We start from the raw sequence: 20,800 nt of genomic DNA on the forward strand, positions 1-20,800 counted from the left end.
AAAGAACATACGCGGAGATGGGAGAAATCTCCGGAGCCGTCAGACCCTCAACATACCTATACCTATACCTATGTACTGTCTATGTGCATAGTCATATTGTGAAGGTACATATAATACATACATAGACAAAATTTTAGACTAGTTTTTCTTATATATTTCATACTTTGGAACGGAACCCCTTTATTACTATGGGAGCCATAACTCAGTATTCGCGTTTTTGGTATTCGCGGCATTTCTCAGAAATGTAACCCCCGCTATTCGCGGGGGTTTACTGTATTTAAATACAAAGAATAGGATTAATACACTGTTATTATCAAGTAATTATTCAAGATAGTGAAGATAATTTACAAAGAGCAGTATTTAAATTAAAAATAACAGAAGAATAATATAAAGTTAAAATATCAACAATGAAAACTAAAACAATGGCTTTTAAAGGGAAAAATACAGTGAGAACAAAAATAGTTATAGACAATAAAATATTAGAACAAGTAAAACATTTTAAACTAGGATGTGAAATAACATATGATGTTGAAGAAGATATGAACCAGAAATTGGCAAAATTTCAAAATATATGTGGAACAATAAAAAGAACTTTGGCTAAGAAAACAAGGAAAGAAACAACTGAAATTCTACAAAGTAATGGCAATACCAACACTTCTTTATGGTTCTGAAACATGGATACCAAAACAAAGAGACATTAATAGAATACAAGCTGCAGAAATGAAATTTTTAAGATACGTTAAAGGATGTACAAAATTAGATAAAATACCAAACATAAATATTAGAAAGGAATTAAAGATTTACTCGATTAATGGAAAAATTACAGAATATAGACAAAGATGGAAAGAACATGTAGAAAGAATGGAAGATAATAGATTCCCTAAATTAGCTTATACATATAGAGCAAAAGGAAAAAGAGACAGAGGAAGACCAAAGAAAAGATGGGCAGACCTCTTCAAGATCGGAACAGGCGGATCACCTAATCCATGAAGAAAGATAAGATAAGTTTATTTACATTTTCACCTCAATCAGAACACCCTGCTAGGTGATCTGATTGAGGTGTTTAAGACTTGAATAGCTTGAACAAAAAGAATGCTGACGGGATTCATCCTCTTGCTCAGAGTATGCATATGAGGGGACAAATTCAAACTGAGGAAGGATGGTTGCAGAACAGATGTACTGAAGTTTGCCTTCAGCTGATGGGTAAATTTATTTGATTAAATTGATTAAAATAAGTTTACTGATGGTTAATTATAGATGTTTATAATTAGCATTCCAATGACACACTTTTATTGCATTTCTAGTTGATGGCAGGCTCCGGGGGTTCACATTAATTAGTAGCTAACGAGTCCCGTTGTTTACAAAATTTACTCTGCAATTGATTACTAAAATTACTCTTCAAATTTTAGCTAATTTCTCCCTCTTGTAAATATGGTAATAGGATGAACAACAGATGTGATTACATACTGTATTCACTTTTCCCAGTTGCCAATATGAAATTACTAGGTCTATGAACACTGATTTTCTTCATGATTCATTTTGTAAGACACAATCATACCTGCAGTATATATCTGAAACCACAGTATGAAGATGTGCATTTTATTAATGTTGCCCTGTACCAGTTAATCTACTGTTTACCTCTTTTCTATGCGACTCTTTAAACTTTTCTTTTAAAAAGTTACATTGAAAACCCATATATATACACACACACACAGTGGATTCCGATTATTTGGGCCACCAGTTAATCAGGGCAGCCGTTTATTTGATACAAATCTTAAAGAACAGAACCCAATCAAAAAAATATCCAGGGTTTATTTCGCTTAATTGGGACAACATGCTGTTTAATCAGAGCAGGAGACCACAGCACTCGAAATTATCCTATGATCGTCTCCGACCATACCACATTGTCCGGTCGTATTTCGGGAGGTCACAACCATAAAACAATTAGCAGTTTCCAGTTTAGTGGGCTTTTCTGTTAGTGAAATCTATAAACAGATACTTGATCTTATTGAATTTGTGATAATACCGACATTGTGGGTTTTTACATTATTATGGTGAAATGTGTTTACACCCATGAAATCTTCAATCAAATAAAAAAACAAGTTTTCAGAATAGTCTCTTCATTCCTATTTTTTAAGCTTCATAACTTGTTACTCTGTTCTCAGTTGCACATATTGTGTTACTTGCAATTTGTGTGTACCCGTGTTCTTTGTTATTGATTGCTTATCTTTTTACTGTTTTAAATTTTAATCCCCACCCACAAATGTCAGTGAACAGAAATATCAACTAGTTAGTATGTACATATTACAGTACTTATTAATTAAGCTATGCACGAAAGCATAAATTTATTTTTATTTTGCTAACTTGGGGGAAATATTCTTCTGATTTTCAGATATTTAATTTTTTAACTGGTAAGGTAATAAAGTGCAAATTTGTACTTAATATACTTTACTTTTATAGCCTGTAGATAATATTCCTCCTATTTTCACTAATTAGAATCGCTGTTTGATAAAATTAAAATTCAATTCATAAACATGATCACAATAACCGGTGCTTACTACATATCAGTATAGTGAATGGTACTTTACTATGGTGAGTATGATTTGATCGTACAGAAAATGAATTGTAAAGCCGTATTTTTAACTATTTACGTGAAACTTCGCATAATTGGGGCAGCCACTTAATCGGGACAAGATGCATTAGTCCCGATGTGTCCCAAATAACTGAAATGGACTATATATATAATAACAAAATAACACTATAACACCATGTGAAAATTTTTAAATTGGTTTTTATTAAACTTACATATATAATACAAGCTCAATACAACACTAACTTGTTAGCAGGTGGCATTTAAGGATTCTTGCCAAACCCCATCTTTGAAGGAACCGGATGTAGGAACTGGAAATGTATCATTTGAGTTCTGAAGATAGAGTTCAGCAAGAATCCTGCTAACAAAGTAGTGTTGTAATGAGCTTGTTAAAGTTAGTTTTGTTAAAATAAGTTTTGTTAAATTTATATATACAAGTTTAACAAAACCTATTTGTTAAGAATTTCACATAATATTATAGTGTTATTTTATTATTATATATAGAGTAGAACCCAGATAAGAAATTCCCACAAGAAGCTTTTCCCTGTACTAGGTTTGGTTTCTTAATTCCCATTACCAACTCTATATCGTAATGTATTATTTTCCCTGTGTAAGAAGTTTCCCGGGTAAAAAGCTTTCGCACATAAGTACATGAGAAAGAATACACAGTGTATTATTATAATGATGTTTTCCCGCTTAATACATTTTTTTTAAATATAGAAATTCTTCATTTTTATATTAAAAAAATTAAACAATATAAACATTTTGGTAATTAAACAAGTTAGTGCATAGCATCATTTTAGTTGGTAGTAAATCACTAAAGTAGGTGAAAAAGCACTGTTTCTGTTACATCTCATATTGTGAATGCCTTCAAGAGTTGCCCTGATATTGCACTACCTGGAATAAGCAATTCTGGAATAATTCCCAGCAGATACCACCACGCCAATTCTGGGTGGTGGTGGTATCTGCTGGGAATAAGTAACATTAGTCTTCTCTACTGGCAAAGATTTGCTTATTTGAAATAGTACAATATCAGGGCAACTCGCTGTGAAGACATTCAGAAAATGAGAAATAACAAAAACGATGCCATTTCACCTACTTCTTTGATTTACTATGAGCTAAAATGATGCTTTGCACTAAACATGTTCATTAGTGAATTTTCTGTAGTCTCTGAGGCTTCCAGCCCTAAAACCTTTTAAGTATAAACATTTTGATATTGAAAATGAAATCTTGCAATTGTTTTCATTGATATCCATAATGGGATATCGTCAATACTGAAGTGACTACCATTCAGCTCTGAATTACTTAGTGGATTGTTGCTATGTCTTATTATAATTGTGACCTTTTAAGATATGTTGAAAGTATATAGTAAGATTTGTCTATCTGCTGTATTGGCCCGAATTATTCGTCCCTCAATGGAAAATTTCTTTTAATGCTACAAATATTAATTATGCTGATTATATAATATCATGTTAATTAGCATTAGCATAGGCATATGATGCAAGAAAGCAAGACAAAGCATCAGCCAAAAAAAAAAAAAAAAAAAAAAACACCTTCCACTTCACCCCTCCGTTCGTTCGAAATACCTATTGAGCTGAGCCTTAAATTTATTTAGGCAATCAACTTCCACAAGGGATGGAAGTCTGTTCCACCATTCAACAACCCACTGGCTAAAGGCAAACTTCCGCACATCTATCCTACATCTGTCTTTCCTCAATTTGAATTTATGCCCTCTCAGGTGATTATTCTGAGCAAGAGAAAGAGTCCGATCAGCATTGAGCATGCTCAAACCATCCAAGGTTTTATACACCTCTATCAGATCACCTTGCTGGTGCCTAGTCTCTAGACACTGTAATTTGCAAAACTTAAGCCTTTCTTCGTAAGAACAACGCTTTGTTCAATTCACTAATCTTGCTGCCCTTCTCTGTACTCGTTCCAGCAGCTCTACATCCTTCTTGAAATGAGGCCTCCAGACCTGTATACAGTACTCAAGGTGTAGCCTGACCATTGCCTTATACAAGGGAATAATCACCTCCTTATCCCTGCTAGAAAAATTCCTGTATATCATTGACAAGACACCATGAGCTACTCTTGCAGCCCGTCTGCACTGCTCACAGAACTTCATATCTGCCTACACAATTACCCCCAGGTTCTTTTCATTCTCTACCACTGCCAGTGCAGTGCCACAGAGTTGATATGTTGCTGTGGGGTTGCTGTTTCCCATATGTAGTACTTTACATTTGTCAATGTTAAACTTCATTTAAAAGCATCCTTCCAACTTGGTAATCAGCCCATCTGCTCAACCTTTCCAGATCCTGTTGCAGCAACATAGTGTCAGTAGTGTCCTTGACACTCCTGCCAACCTTTGTATCGTCTGCAAACTTGGACATTAAGCTTGATATACCATCATCAATATTATTTATAAATACAGAAAACAATAATGGACCCAACACTGAAACCTGAGGAACTCCACTAATAACATTAGTCCACGATGAGCAGTGTCCATTGATTACCACTCTCTGTCTTCTCCCCCTCAACCACTCCTTCATCCATGGCAGCAATTTGCCTCCAATGCCACACTACTCCAATTTGTGCAGCAGTCTTCCATGTGCAACAGTATCAAAAGCCTTTCTAAGATCCAAGTATATAATATCAAAGTTATTCCCTGCATCCAGTTCTTTTGTGACTGCATCAAAGTATCCAATCAAATTGGTCAGGCAAGCCTTCCCCTTAACAAAACCATGGTGTGTCCGAGCTATAACTGCAGTCTTGTCTAGATAATCCTGCAGTGCTTCTTTAACAAGTGCCTCCATTAATTTTCCTGGAACAGTAGTTAAACTCACAGGTCTATAATTACTTGTGTCAGCCTTTGATCCTCCTTTGTGAATTGGGGTCACATTTGCACATCTCCAGTCTATGGGAACCACCCCGGAGTCCAAGGAAGCTCTCATAATTATGGCTAAGGGTTTACTTACTTTCTTTCCTGCTTCTTTTAATATAACTGGATAGATCCCATCCACCCCACGTGCCTTTCTTGTGTTTATCTTCAACAATTTCTCCTCCACTTTACTCTCAGTTATTACATGATTATCTAGCTTACTGCCAGAGTTGAATACACCTCTGGCATTCCCCTCGCTGAATAACTCCTCATGTGTGAATGTCGATGCAAAATATTCATTTAGTTTGTTAGCTACCTGAGCAGGATCATCAACAGTTGAACCATCGATATCAAGTGGACCAATCTGATTCATCCCTTTCTTTCTAGAGTTTACATAAGTAAAGAACTCTTTGCTGTTTTTCTTTGCATCCCTTGCCAAAGATTTCTCTTAATCTGCCTTCGCCTGCCTAATCTCCTTTGTAACTTGGTTACAGATCCACTTGTATCTATCATAGGCTTCTGTGTCACGTGTTAATTTGTATGTATCCCATGCATTTTTCTTCTCTGCCATATGTCTCATTAGTTCATCTGACATCCACTTAGGCCTAAACCTTGAACAATATTTCTTAGTTGGTATGTAAAGCTTAGTAGCTTCCAAGATAAGTTCTTTGAATGCTTCCCATTTTGAATTTGCTGTTGGTAACATCATCAGGTGGTCTCACTGTATAGAATTTAAATACTGTCTCAGACCATTGTAGACACCTTTACGAAAGCAATAACCCTTCCCTTTACCCCTGATGGTAGTTACCTCTTTGAGTAAATCGCACTTCAGCACACTGTGATCACTGCCACCTAGCGGTTCCTTTATCTGCAGATTCTTAATGCATGAAGAATCACTACTGATAATCAAATCATGAGTATTACTCCCTCTAGTTGCCTCCTGAACATGCTGATGTAGAAAACAATCATCCAATAAATCCACAAAAGCCTTACTAGTGTGTGAGTGACCAACCCACAAATTCCAGTCAATATCTGGGAAATTAAAATCCCCCATTATAAGACACTCTGATTTACTGGCCCACTATTTCTCTGCACAGTTTCTTATTATAGTCATTAGACCTATAGCACACTCCTAATTATACGAGTATAATAATTATTAATTATACTGATTATACTAATTATATTATATTTTTCTAATTTGAAGAGTTATAGGATGAACTCCAAAGGAGTTCATCCTTCCAACTTGGTAATGAGTTTAAAGAACAGAATTTTAAGCTATTAGAAATTCTCAGTTTAAAAATATTTTCCATAGGCTGAGTAAAATATTTATAAATTCTGAAATAGTACTTAAAATCATCTTTAACTTATGTATTTGTATCTTTTCATTTTTATTTGTGCAGTTAATATTTCATAACCTTAGGTCATTTTCCCTTCTAAGACATAAGAAGATTTAACACAAGAAAAGTAGAACAAGCATTAAGAGAAAAAGGATTTAAATCAGCAGCCATGAGAAGTAATACAGAAAGACAAATGATGAATTGAAGACGACAAATGAAGAGCAAGAAAAACACTGACAGTGAGAAAATTGAGTATACTGAGTTATGCAAAGCCATTAGAAAGAGACTCAGAGAGGACATAAGATTTAACACAAGAAAAGTAGAACAAGCACTAAGGGAAAAAACAAAGGATTTAAATCAGCAGCCATGAGCAGTTATACAGAAAGACAAATGATACTGAAACTGAAGAATAGTGATGGTGTACTTATAAACAGCAGAGAAGGCATAATTCAAATAGCAGAAAACTACTATAGAGAATTATACAAGGAGAGAGGGAATGATGCCAGCAGTGGAGAAGATGGATTGCAAAGTAGCAACACATATGACATACCCGATATTCTTCCTGATGAGGTAGAACATGCATTGAAGAAAATGAAGAATCAGAAAGCCCCGGGGGAAGATGAAGTTACTGTAGAGTTGTTAAAATTGGGAGGAAGAGACAACACAAAAAATGGCAAGGCTCTTCACAAAGTGCATTAGAAAAGGTGTGACGCCTAAGCAGTGGAATAATGCAATCATAGTTTTGCTGCATAAGAAAGAAGATAAATCAGAAATTATAGTTATTTGTTAGGTTTTTTTTTAGGAGCATTAGCAACTAAGGCCGTATTGCTCCGGGGATATGCGGCGGTCATTCCCTGACCTTTCCGCATCCTCCGTATTTGGTGGTGACGGGCTCAAACCCTTGTCCAATCAAGAAGCGTGTGCTATGCACTGCTGCTCCTTCCCACCTGGCTATGGAGGCAGAAATTATAGACCAATTAGCTTGTTATCCCACATCTACAAGTTGTTTACAAGGATCATTACTAACAGATTAGAAAGAATAGTTGATGAGAATCAACCAAAAGAGCAAGCTGGCTTTAGGACAGGATTCTCAACTATGGATCACCTTCACGTAATATCACAGCTAATGGAGAAAGCAAATGAACATAAAACACCATTATGCCTGGCATTTGTGGATTATGAAAAGACATTTGACTCCATACAGCATAAGGAGGCAATGTTTCGGGCACTGGAAAGACAAGGCATAGATACCCCACATATTATGATTTTGTAGAAAATATATGAGAATGCTACCTCCTTTATTAGGCTAGACAGAGACAGTTGGAAATTTAAAATCAAGAAAGGAGTTCGACAAGGAGACACAATATCTCTCTTCCTCGTTTATCCCTTCTGTTCTCTGAAACAACCTTCCTACATGTATTTCCCAAAAATGAAAATTCAGGAAATTACAAGAAATTCCAGTTTGATGTTAACAAGTACCTTCTGTTTTCTCAACTTTCAACCCACAAGTTTCTAGAACTATGGATTGTAATACCTTTTGTGTTGTGGTTTTCATAAAAAACTACATTACTTTTAAAGGCTGGTAGATGAAAAATACCTAATTACACAAAGATTTTGTTTTCTTTCATTTTGTATACATTTTTTTTAAGTGCCAAAATGCTGTCTTCATTCTGCAAGTGCTATTTTGTCTAACTTCCATGAAGTTAAGCCACAGTCAAATCATCACACATCTCAATTTGTGATTTTGCATTTCAGTAAGTCAGACTCCTTTCATCATCATTAAACTATTCTGTAATATTAATATAAAGAGAAACATGGTTAGTCTCAAAGGAAAACAATGAAAGCAGTTCAAATGGCAGAGAATAAACATGAGGAATCTCTAGTTTGTTGCATTATTAATTTTAAAACCAATAAAATAAAAACAAGGTCTTAAAAGCTACATGGAAATTCTAAATACATAAAAACATAAATGAATGACATAAAAACATAAATAAATAAATGAAACATAGATATAAATAAAATTATACATACCCACAACTTTCCCATGTCTACTAAAGTCATTCTATACTTCTGGGTGTCGTGAATTGCCTTTTAAAATAAAAACAAAATCATTATCTGTACAATTAGCATATGACATATTACTTTATTAACACCACAACCTCCTGCTAGCAAAAATACCTGAAACCATCATTGCCGTAATTTTGACCATTATGCATAAATTGGACTTTTTAAGTTGCATTTTCAACATATTATTATAAGCATTGATATAAAACAACTGGCAACAGTACATAGTGTTGTGCTTACGGTAATACACATAAAAGTAATATTTCGGATTGCAAAAATTTGAACACAACTTTTTTTGTCTAGGACAGGGGTTGGCAGCCTTTTTTGAATGAAGGGCCAGTTTTGATCTAATTTAAAAAAAGGGAGAATCCAAAGAGACACACCTCAGATCAAGCTGGGGGGGATAGTTTTTTAAGGAATGGAATAGTGGGAAGGTGTTTTATTAAAAAATATATTTTCTGAAATATTATTTATTAATACTGAAAAAAATGTAACAAACATCCAATTAGATATGAATTAATGTGACTTTTGCTGCTGAACCTCTTGAGCGAGTCTCTCAACATCAGGCAAGTATGCCATAATTTTCATCCTTAAAGATGCTCAGAGACTCGCATTGTTCAGATGGTTTCTTGATTTATTTTTAATATAGTTCATGTTCGAAAATATTTGCCCGAAGAAATAATTCAAAAAATAATTCTTAGGCCAAAAAACTGAGAGAAGTCCAAACGCAAATATTTTCATATTTATATACTTGTCCGGTAATCGCATCGAACGCAATTTAGTTTTGCTTTTTCAATTCATCTATCACTGTCCATTTGTGTAGAATTGAAAGGGCAGCCTTTTGCCTTTCCAAATCCTCAATTTCAGTTTTAAGGCATTTTAGTCTTTTGCTCCACGTGTCCTTGATTTTTAAGTCCTTTAACTCCATTTTAATTGTGCTCCATGTGGGCTAAAAGTTAAAGAGCTGCAGATTGCCGACCCCTGGTCTAGGAAATAAACTGAAGTTTAAAAATTAATTTGCACAATTTATACAAATGACAGTTTTTTTATTATAGAGTTCCTGTACACACTTTTCACATACAGTGCACGTCTTTAGTTTCGTTTGTCTTGCATCACCTTATTTGGCATTGATGCCTTTAGAGAGGTTTGATGAGGCCACAATTGTTACTGGTTTGAGCTGCTTTCTGTAAATCTATATATTCTTTTCTGAGTTCTTCAGATTGAGTCAATATAAAATCTCTTCTCTTCATAACTTTCCCTGTCACTTCGTTATAAATAATCCAAGTGGTGATTACTGCAAGATCTAATACATTATAAAAGATGCGAACTGGACATCTACATGAACCTGCTTTTGTTGAATATTTTTTAACTATTTGGTCTAAAACATCAACCTCATTTCATTGTAATATGATACTGTGTCAGGTTTCTTCTTAGTACCATTACTTATTGCACTTGTATGGAGTGTACTCAAGCTTAGCTTAGTACATTTTTATTTGATTTGGCCTGATAATTAGTCAGAATGCAATCATCAAGTTAGAAAATTAAAGTGGAATATAACTCTGCCTTCTTTTTTATGGACATTGGAACTTCTTTACAAGGATGATTCAAAATTCCCACTGCAGTAGTATTTTTTAGACTAATTTCTTTGCCAATTCAAAACTGGTAAAGAAGTTATCAGTGGTTACATTTCTCCCTCAATTCAAAAATGGTTTCATTAGTTTTAGGATGCCAGATTGAGAAACCAGTTGACAAGCTGGGTGCATATCATCTTTTCTCAAATAAGAAAAGTCATTCAGAATATATTTTGAAGTTGTGTCAGCTGCAAACCAAAACTTTATACTACATTTGTCTGGTTTTTTTTGGCCATATACTGGGTAAATCAGCATCTAGTTTTAGTTGGAAACAGCTGCTCATCTATTGTAAGGTTTGCTCCAGGAATATAGCAAGCTTTACAGTTGGAAATAAATCTGAATCATATTTCTGAAGCTATAGCAAATTCATCATTTCCCAGATACTCCTTCCTTAAAAAACATTTGTTGAATCATTAGTCATGCAAGAAAGCAAGCTTATGCAGCATCAGCCAGGGAAAAGGAAAAAAAAAAACTTCCACATCACCCCTCTGTTCGTTCGAAATACCTGTCCAGCTGAGCCTTAAATTTATTTAGGCTATCAACTTCCACAACAAAGGATGGAAGACTGTTCCACCAACCAACTACCCACTGGCTAAAAGGCAAATTTCCGCACATCTATCCTACATCTGTCTTTCCTCAATTTGAATTTATAGCCTCTCAGGTGATTATTCTGAGAGAGAGGCAGAATCCCATCAGCATTGAGCATGCTCAAACCATTCAAGGCTTTATACACCTCTATCAGAACACCTCACCAGTGCCTAGTCTCCAGACACTGTAATTTGCAAAATTTAAGCCTTTCTTCATAAGAGCAACCCTTTGTTCCATTTACTAATCTTGTTGCCCTTCTTTGTACTCATTCCAGCAGCTCTACATCCTTCTTGAAATGAGGCCTCCAGACCTGTATACCAGGGGTGGGCAACTTTTTTCGTCAGCGGGCCGAATGAAATTTTCGTATCATGATGCGGGCCGAATGAAATTTTCGCATCATGATGCGGGCCGGAATATATTGAACGATTTAATAAACAAAATCAGAACCTAAAAAATGTTATATTACTTGAATTACCAAATTATTAATATATTTTTAAAAAAAAATATCTGAATGTCCAATTATCATTGAAAATGCGGCATTCGGCATCAATTTTTCTTTTTTTTTTTTAATTGGCTCATTTTATGGGCTATAAATTATATTAAATTAAAAATTGTAATAATTAGAAAAGGCATAAAACAAAATATCTCGCACCAATATTTTTTTTTCAATAATGAAGTCAAACCCAAAGGAACTTCGTTCGATCGATGCTACAATAATAATAAGGAAATAACTCTTTGACGCTGCGTAGAATCACTTGGTTACTGTTGTACTGGCCGCGATTCCCGACTGAACCGAATTAAGCCGAACGTTTACGGCGAGTGTAGTCAGGTATGGATTTTCTATATTTATGCATTTACCGAGGGGGCCAGACTCAACATCGTCGCGGGGCGGATGTGGCCCGCGGGCCGACTGTTGCCCACCCCTGCTGTATACAGTACTCAAGGTGTGGCCTGACCAATGCCTTATGCAAGGGAATAATCACCTTCCTGTCCCTGCTAGAAAAATTCCTGTATATCATTGACAAGACACCATGAGCTACTCTTGCAGCCCACCTACACTGCTCAGAAAACTTCATATCTGCCTGTACAATTACGCCCAGGTCCTTTTCATTCTCTACCACTGTAAGTGTAGTACCACAGAGTTGATACGTTGCTCTGGGCTTGCTGTTTCCCATATGTAGTACTTTGCATTTGTCAATGTTAAACTTCATTTGCCACCTCTCAGCCCATCTGCTCAACCTTTCCAGATCCTGTTGCAGCAGCATAGCATCAGTAGTGTCCTTAACAACCCTGCCAACTTTTGTATTGTCTGCAAACTTGGACATTAAGCTTGATATACCATCATCAATATTATTCATAAAACAGAAAACAATAATGGACTCAACACTGAACCCTGAGGGACTCCACTGATAACATTAGTCCACGATGAGAAGTGTCCATTAATTACCACTCTGTCTTTTCCCCCTCAACCAACCCTTTATCCATAGCAGCAATTTGTCTCCAATGTCACACTGCTCCAATTTGTGCAGCAGTCTTCCATGTGCAACAGTATCAAAAGCCTTTCTAAGATTCAAGTATATAATATCAAAGTTATTCCCTGCATCCAGTTCTTTTGTGACTGCATCATAGTATCCAATTAAATTGGTCAGGCAAGACTTCCCCTTAACAAAACGATGCTGTTTTATTGTTTATTGTTATTTGTTTTTTCAGTTTGTGGTACACGTCCAGCTGAAGGACCAACGGATTTTATAACTTTGCATATGTGCCCATATTTTGAAAGTGTGTTTGTTGCCCACTGATACACACATACAGTTTTTATGATTATGATGCCATATATCATCATCTATAGTATCACTTAATCTACTGGGACCAGAAATATTACTTTCACTACTACTAAGTTTCTCACCTCTTTCATTAGGAATCCATCTGTCACTTTCTTCTTCTCTAAATTAATCTCCACTCTCCTCTTCAGGTTCATTTCCATGTAGCTGTTCTAATTCCTCTAGACATTTTTGAAATGTGACCACGAGATCACATTTTAATAATGTGACTGGACTAGTACTATAAAAATTGTTGAAATACTTTCCACATATAAAGTTTCACTCAGACTAAACTAAAATGGCACAGTGCAGCAATATATAGTAGTTACTCCTACACATGCTCAGACCTGAAGTGGTATGCACAGACATGCAAACATACACACCTGGGCATGTACTTGCACAAACCATACAGTGATTCAAATCACATGTTTGTCACAAGGTATATAAATGCAAAAACTTGATTAAGTGAATAAAAATTAGCTAATTTTATTGAAATTTTACAAGCAGTCAAATTGACTGGCAGTTTTTGGTATAGAGCTAAAATTTAAAGAAAAATGTGTGCAAAATTATTTCCATGTTTAGTCTCTAGAGCTAAGTTCTGGTCAACCCTTCCCTATCTCTTCCATCATGCAGTATGATTGATGACTTTTGAGGTTATGATGAATGTCGTGGCGAGATCCAATATTCCTTACATTTCGAGAATACAGCTCTAAAACGGTGTTCGCAGGCCAGCCACTAGTTAGTACACCGGACCGAACCTATTGGTAACTCTCTAGGAGGCTTCCGGATCAGCTAGTGTATAATCTTGCTACCTCTACTCTGCCAGACAGTGACTGGAGGGAGTCCGAGTAGTGTGTATGGGGGGAGCATTGTCGAGGCCACGTTATGTCAAGGATCTGGGTATATTCTTACCACGTGTACGCCATATCCAAAAATTTCATTACTTCATACAGCATGTCCCACCCACTTTTTCTTACTATTGAATACACCATGAATTGTCAAACTAATAGAGCAAGCTTATCTGCAAAAAGATCTAAACCTCCCAAGCACTTCCTAATTCATTTCACAAATAGACGTGGTCACAATTCTAATCTCAACGATGTCCATTTCCACTTGCAGTCTGCCAAACCTCATGTACTTTTTCTGACAGAATCTCAGTTATCGGTTGATTCAACTACTGCTCATCTCAGATGCCCAAATTAATCGCTGTATGATTCCTTTCGCCTCAAAGGTGCCGTTCTCATATTCCCTGTCAGAGACTTGGCAATTTGTAATCTCCTCTCTTTGAGCTTCTCTGGCTTAAAATCTCTCTACCTCATTGTGTCAAATTCATCTGTTGTCTCTACCGTTCTCCCAACTCCACTAATCACTTGGAGCTCTTTGACTTCCTCTCTTTGCAACTTGACTTTCTCCAGTCCAACTTTCCTAACAGTGAGGTAATTTTCCTTGGTGATTTTAATGTTCACAACTCCAGCTGGCTTCCGTTTTCTAGTCACACTGACACAGCAGGTCGAGATGCTGAGGCTTTTGCAATTACTAATGACCTAGCACAGATTGTTCATTTACCTGCAAGAATACCGGACAATCCTAATCATACAGCCAATACGCTTGACCTTTTTCTCACAAACAACCCTTCTAAGTACAGGTTGAAGTGAGAGGTCCTCTAGGCACTTCAGATCACAACTTGGTGATTGTCTCTTCTCCAATGGAACCTTTATCTCATGGCTATTCCAAAACCTCGTGTTGTTTGGCATTACAAGAATGCAAAATGGGATGACCTGCAAGACTTCTTTTCTTCTTTTCCTTGGTCGGATTACTGTTTCATAATTTCTGATGTCAACGTTTGCTCAGATCGTGTCAGTGAAATTATTCTTGCAGGAATGGAATTCTTTTTTTTCACACTCCACTTTAAAATCTCGTCTTTTATCTAAACCTTGGTTTTCCAATAAATGTGCTAAGGCTGTTCAAGAGAAGAATGTTGCATATCGTAATTGGCTTGTTTCTAATTCTTCAGTTTCATTTTCTGCCTACACCAAAGCTCGCAACAATTGTAAAGCAGTTACTAATCAGTCCAAACTAGAGTTTGAACAGGCTAAGAGTAAAAAACTTGCTTCTGCCCTAATGGTAGCCGAGCATTCTGGTCTCTTGCCAAAGCTATTGGCCGCAACTTTTGCCCATCTCTGCTCCCACCTCTGTCCAAACCAGATGGTTCTGTTGTCACTTCAGCCAAGGATAAAGCTGACCTGCTAGCATCCCATTTTTCTTCCAGCTCATGTATTAATGAGCTTGGTAAAACACCTCCCACCATTCCCAACACGCTCCATTCAATGCCTCCTGTGGTCTTCCGTCAAAAGGATATCAGAAGGATTTTGATGAATCTTGATGCTAAGAAAGCTCCAGGTCCTGATGGTATTTCTCCACTTGTTCTCAAAACCTGTGCTCCTGAACTTACTCCTATTCTTTGCCGCCTTTTTTCACTTTCTTATTCCAAAGGTGTTTTTCCTCTGCTTGGAAATTTGCTCATATCCAGCCAGTTCCTAAAAAGGGTGACAAATCCCTCCCATCCAATTATCGTCCCATTGCAATTACTTCTATTCTTTCTAAATTAATGGAGAAATCAATTAACCACCAATTCTTAAACTACCTAGAAACCTTCCGTCTGATCAACGATCACCAGTATGGATTCCATCAGTGTCGATCCACTGGTGATATTCTGGCTTATGTTACCCATTTATGGACTAATTCAATGGAAAGGTTCGGTGAAACACAAGTAGTTTCTCTTGACATCTCAAAGGCTTTCTATCTGGTTTGGCATAAAGGTCTTCTAAACAAGTTTCCATCTTATGGTTTGCCAACTGTTTTTAGTAATTGGTTATCCAGTTTTCTCTGTGATCGCTCACTGAGGGTGATGGTAGATGGCCCTCTGTCTTCTAACTTCTCCACTAATTCCGGTGTCCCCCAAGGTTCAGTTCTTTCCCCCACTCTTTTCCTCTTGTATATTAATGACCTTCTTCCTTTGACTGGAAATCCTATCCATAGTTTTGCCAATGACAGCACATTGCATTCCACTTTCCATTTTGAGAAACCTTGTCCTGCTCCATCAGCTTCAACTTCTCGAAAATCTGCTACCAATTCCTTAAATGCCGATCTTCAGGTAATTCTCCAGTGGGGTAAAGACAACTTAGTTGATTTCAACCCTTCTAAAACTCAGTCTTGTCTTATATCTCGCAAAAAGGATTCTTCTGCTCCTAGGCTTATCTTTAATGACACTCCGATTTCTAGGCAAAATGATATATCTCCTTTGGGGATTACCCTGACTTCTAATCTCTCTTGGCACAAGCACATTACAAATATTGCTTCCTCTGCATCTAAAAAACTTGGTTTTCTCTTTCACTCTCGGCGTTACTTTTCTTCCAAACAGCTGCTCACTCTGTATAAATCGCAAATCCGCCTTGTCAACCTCCGTCTTCGTCTTCTCAACCTCCAACCCAAGCACGGTACTAAGTACTATAGGTTCTAATACCTATCGTGTTTGGGGTTCACATAAAAAAAAAAAAAAAAAAAAAAATGCAATTTCCTTGACTTTATTTCTATGACATTGTATCCATTAATTTACAGCATTCACAATTTCCAATTGTGCATGCTGTAAATTAATGGAATGTTAGGACATGTCATGAACTCACAATTCTGCAATAAAAAGGGGCTGAAAAACTGCAAAATTTAAAGAGGCAGTCAAATTGACTTTCATGGATGTTTTAGTGTGGTCTAAAATCTTTGGTTGGTTAATTCATAATAAGACAATGTGTGGTTGACAAATGAAAATATTACACATGCCACAGAAGGGAAAAAATACAAAGCCTGATTCTTGAAAATACAAAGGGTCTGCCCAAATGAGCTGTTGTCCTATGTATTTTTCTCACAGCAAGTTTTCAAATGCAATGAGTAAACACTATGATCACAGTACTTAAGACAGAACAAACTCCCTTAACTACAGGCTACTTAAGAAGCACTACTTTTAAACAAATAACATCTTGAAAGGCAGTTCTTTCTTTAATATACAAGGCACCACAATTTTGAGGCATTGGTTTCTCAGACAGAAGATCATCTCAATTATTTTAATATAGCAAAAGCAACAAGAGTGCTTGAAGTCTCATATACATTTAATTGCTATGTGGATACTGAACTGTTGCACATTTGAATATTACATTTAAAGATAAGATTACTGATATCAAAGTATAGTGGCTGACAAAAATGTTTCTCTCTCTCTCTCTCTCTCTCTCTCTCTCTCTCTCTCTCTCTCTCAGGGTAACTCGGAAATTTTTTTTAGCTGGTGCAGCATAAGCCTGAGGCTTCCTTGCACTATATGGCTAGTAATAATAATAATAAAAAAAACTGCATCATTCGTGAATTTTGCAAATAATGCATTTTGTGCTGCATTGTGGGTTGCAGAAATGTTCGAAATGCATATATATATCTCTGTGAATGAAATCCAATAAAAAGACTCTGCCTGATATACCGAAATGCCATAAATATCTTCCCAAAGGGTAAAATGCGTAATTAATGGAAATATGAGAAATCATGCAAATGGAGATCAATTACAACTAAACATACATTTTATTGCATTTACATGTAAAAACTGAAATGACAAGTTAACGTAATAGTATTATGTACTGTAAATCATCAAAATAAGTCCTCAATATTTTGTTATTTGCCCCTGAGCTGCAATTACAGCCTTGCAACGATGTGGCATAGAGTTAATAAAATTCTGGATATATGGTTGCCCAAGTTCGTGGTACCACACCCTTACAATGCTCTCCTGCAGCTGAATCTTACTTGTTGGCTTCTTCTGAGCAATTTTAGAAAACATTACGTACCACCAATTTTCAGTAGGGTTCAAATCGTGACTGTTGCTGGGCCAGTCCAACACTGTAATGCCAGCATTTCTGAGGTATGACTGCACCTTAAGGGAGAAAAACGAGGGAAAACACTAGTATAAGTACGTTTTAAGCATTGTGAGACAAGAAGACAAACTCATCATCAAATCTAAATAAAAGTTATCAATTCTGCTGTGTGGCAAGGTGCTGAGTCCTGTTGAAAATGCAGTTTTGGACATCTGTGTGGCTTCAAGCACTCCTCCAAGATAGCAGCGTAGGTTTCTGTATTCACCGTTCCATTAATAAACTTAATTCGCCCCATCCCTTTGCTTGTTAGGGACCATCTGACCAGGGAACTTTACAGTCTGTGTTAGGCAGTCAGGATGGTATACCTCCGATTTTCGTCTTCTGACATATCACTTCCCATCCAAGCCATGCAGATTGAATTTTGATTTGTCAGAAAAGATGACCGTGTCCCATTGCTCTTTTGTCCGTGAAACATGCATCTTAGCCCAAGAAAGTCACTTCTTCCTCATTTGCTGGGTCAACAAATGAGGAAGAAGTGACTTTCTTGGGCCAATAGGCATGCAGACCACATTCCGAAAGCCATCTTTGGATAGTTCGTGCACTTGTTGCAACACCAGAGGCCACCTCAAAGTCCAGTTTTAAATCAGGAGCACTAGCATGGCGATTATGAAGGCATAGCCATTTCAAATATCAATCTTGGGAAGGCGTAGTCACTCTCTTAGGGCCTGATCCAGGTCTTCTCTTCACATCACAGCTTTCACGCTTTAATTTCAGCACCCGGGATACTGTTGACTGGTGGCAGCCTATTTTATCAGCGACAGCCAGCCCTTCCGGGGACAGAGCAGCAGGTCCACTTTTTTTTTTTTTTCTTGGTGTGAACTGAACATATGGAGCCATGCTTACGTCTTCGCAAAACAGGATACTAATGAACATGTATACCCTTCCAACACCATATTTATAGAAACGGCTGATAGAAGCGTTATCTGACACAATACCTTTGCTTTGCGACAAACAAAATGTTATGTTTCACTACAAACGTTACTTTTTTTAAGGTGATGCAGTCTTTTTGTCCGCCATTTTATGTATCAAATATTGTGTGTATGTGCTCACAGACTCTAATCAAGAAAACAGTAATTGCTGAGAGCATTCAGTTCCTATACATATTCTGACATGGACTAATCACAGTCTTCCTAACCACTCTCTGAAGGTAAATATGTCACATGCAGCTTTTCTATAGACTATATCATCTAAAATCTGATGATGAAGACCATTACACTTTGACTGTGATTACTTTTTAATTACCCTGTTTCCGTATTCTACTGATGTATATAATGTTTTTAATTAGCCTATATTTCTAAGAGTAGTGCTGTAATTGAATAAATTATTTTTACTTCAAAATTCATCCCCTTTCACACTGCTTACATTGTGTTATATGCATGTAGAAGATTGCCCTTCAATTTCTATATTATAAATAAATAAATTTTCTATTTATATTCTGGTATGACAAGATAAGGTCAGATTATGAATAATAATAAAGGACATGTAAAAAATAAATAAAATGACCTAATTGTTTCCATTCTCGTGTAGGTTAACTATCCAGCTAAACTTTAAATTTCTCCCAAGCTGTCAGCTTCACCTCTATGGATTCCACTTATTCTAGTAATTAACAACTTCCTGAAACTCACACGCATTTGAAGGCTTTACTCATTTCCAATTTCATCAAGCGAGTTGCCAGTCTTTGAACCTTTTTAAGAAGTGGAATGTCTTGTCCACCCATAACACCTAAATCCCTTTCTTCCTTTACTGTTTTCAATTCAACACAACCAAGTGTATAAATTCTTTTGGAATAGCTATTGGGACTTCTCCTGAGTCCAAGGATGCTCTCATAATTATGGCTAAGGGATTGCTTACTTCTTTTGCCACCTCGTATAATATAACTAGATAGATCCCATCCACCACAGGTGCCCTTGTTATGTTTAACTTCAACAATTTCTTCTCCACTTTGCTCTCAGTTATTACAAAATCAATAAGCATCCTGTCACAGTTTGATAAACTTCTGCCATTTTCCTCCCTTAATAATTTCTCGTGTGAATGTAGATGCAAAATACTCATTCAGATTATCAGCTATCTGAGCAGGATCATCAACAGTCGAACCTTCGATATCAAGTTGACCAATCCGATTCATCCCCTTCCTTCTAGAGTTTATATAAGCGAAGAAGTCCTTGTTGTTATTAGCATCAGTAAAGACATACGATACAAGAAAGCAAGCTTATGCAGCATCAGCAAAAAAAAACTTCCACTTCACCCCTCCGTTCGTTCGAAATACCTATCCGACTGAGCCTTAATTTTATTTAGTCTATCAACTTCCACAACAAGGGATGGAAGTCTGTTCCACCAACCAACTACCCGCTGGCTAAAGGCAAATTTCCGCACATCTATCCTACATCTGTCTTTCCTCAATTTGAATTTATGCCCTCTCAGATGATTATTCTGAGCAAAGAGGCAGAATCCCATCAGCACTGAACATGCTCAAACCATTCAAGACTTTATACACCTCGCCGGTGCCTGGTCTCCAGACACTGTAATTTGCAAAACTTAAGCCTTTCTTCGTAAGAGCAACCCTTTGTTCCATTCACTAATCTTGTTGCCCTTCTTTGTACTCATTCCAGCAGCTCTACATCCTTCTTGAAATGAAGCCTCCAGACTCAAGGTGTGGCCTGACCATTGCCTTATACAAGAGAATAATCAACTCCCTATCCCTGCTAGAAAAATTCCTGTATATCATGGATGAGACACCATGAGCTATTCTTGCATCCCGTTTGCACTGCTCAGAGAACTTCATATCTACCTGCACAATTACTCCTAGGTCCTTTTCATTCTCTAACACTGTCAGTGTAGTACCACAGAGTTGATAGGTTGTTGTGGGGTTACTGTTTTCCCATATGTAGTACTTTACATTTGTCATGGTTAAACTTCATTTGCCACCTCTCA

The 20,800-nt window shown here is 36.7% G+C and overlaps 1 protein-coding gene across 1 annotated transcript in view; it reads right to left on the reverse strand.

Annotated features, from left to right (window-relative positions):
• LOC150085164 (huntingtin-interacting protein 1-like) overlaps nt 1–20,800 on the reverse strand; it is a 637,041-nt gene that overhangs the window by 568,400 nt on the left and 47,841 nt on the right. Inside the window, exon 4 of the mRNA XM_090373855.1 lies at nt 8,837–8,893. Coding sequence (XP_090229981.1) covers nt 8,837–8,893 — 57 coding nt within the window. The remainder of the gene's footprint in view (nt 1–8,836; nt 8,894–20,800) is intronic.

This window comes from Mastigoproctus giganteus, chromosome 5 (genome assembly GCF_048544385.1).
Source record: "Mastigoproctus giganteus isolate SK-2022 chromosome 5, ASM4854438v1, whole genome shotgun sequence".
Classification (NCBI taxonomy): domain Eukaryota; kingdom Metazoa; phylum Arthropoda; class Arachnida; order Uropygi; family Thelyphonidae; genus Mastigoproctus; species Mastigoproctus giganteus.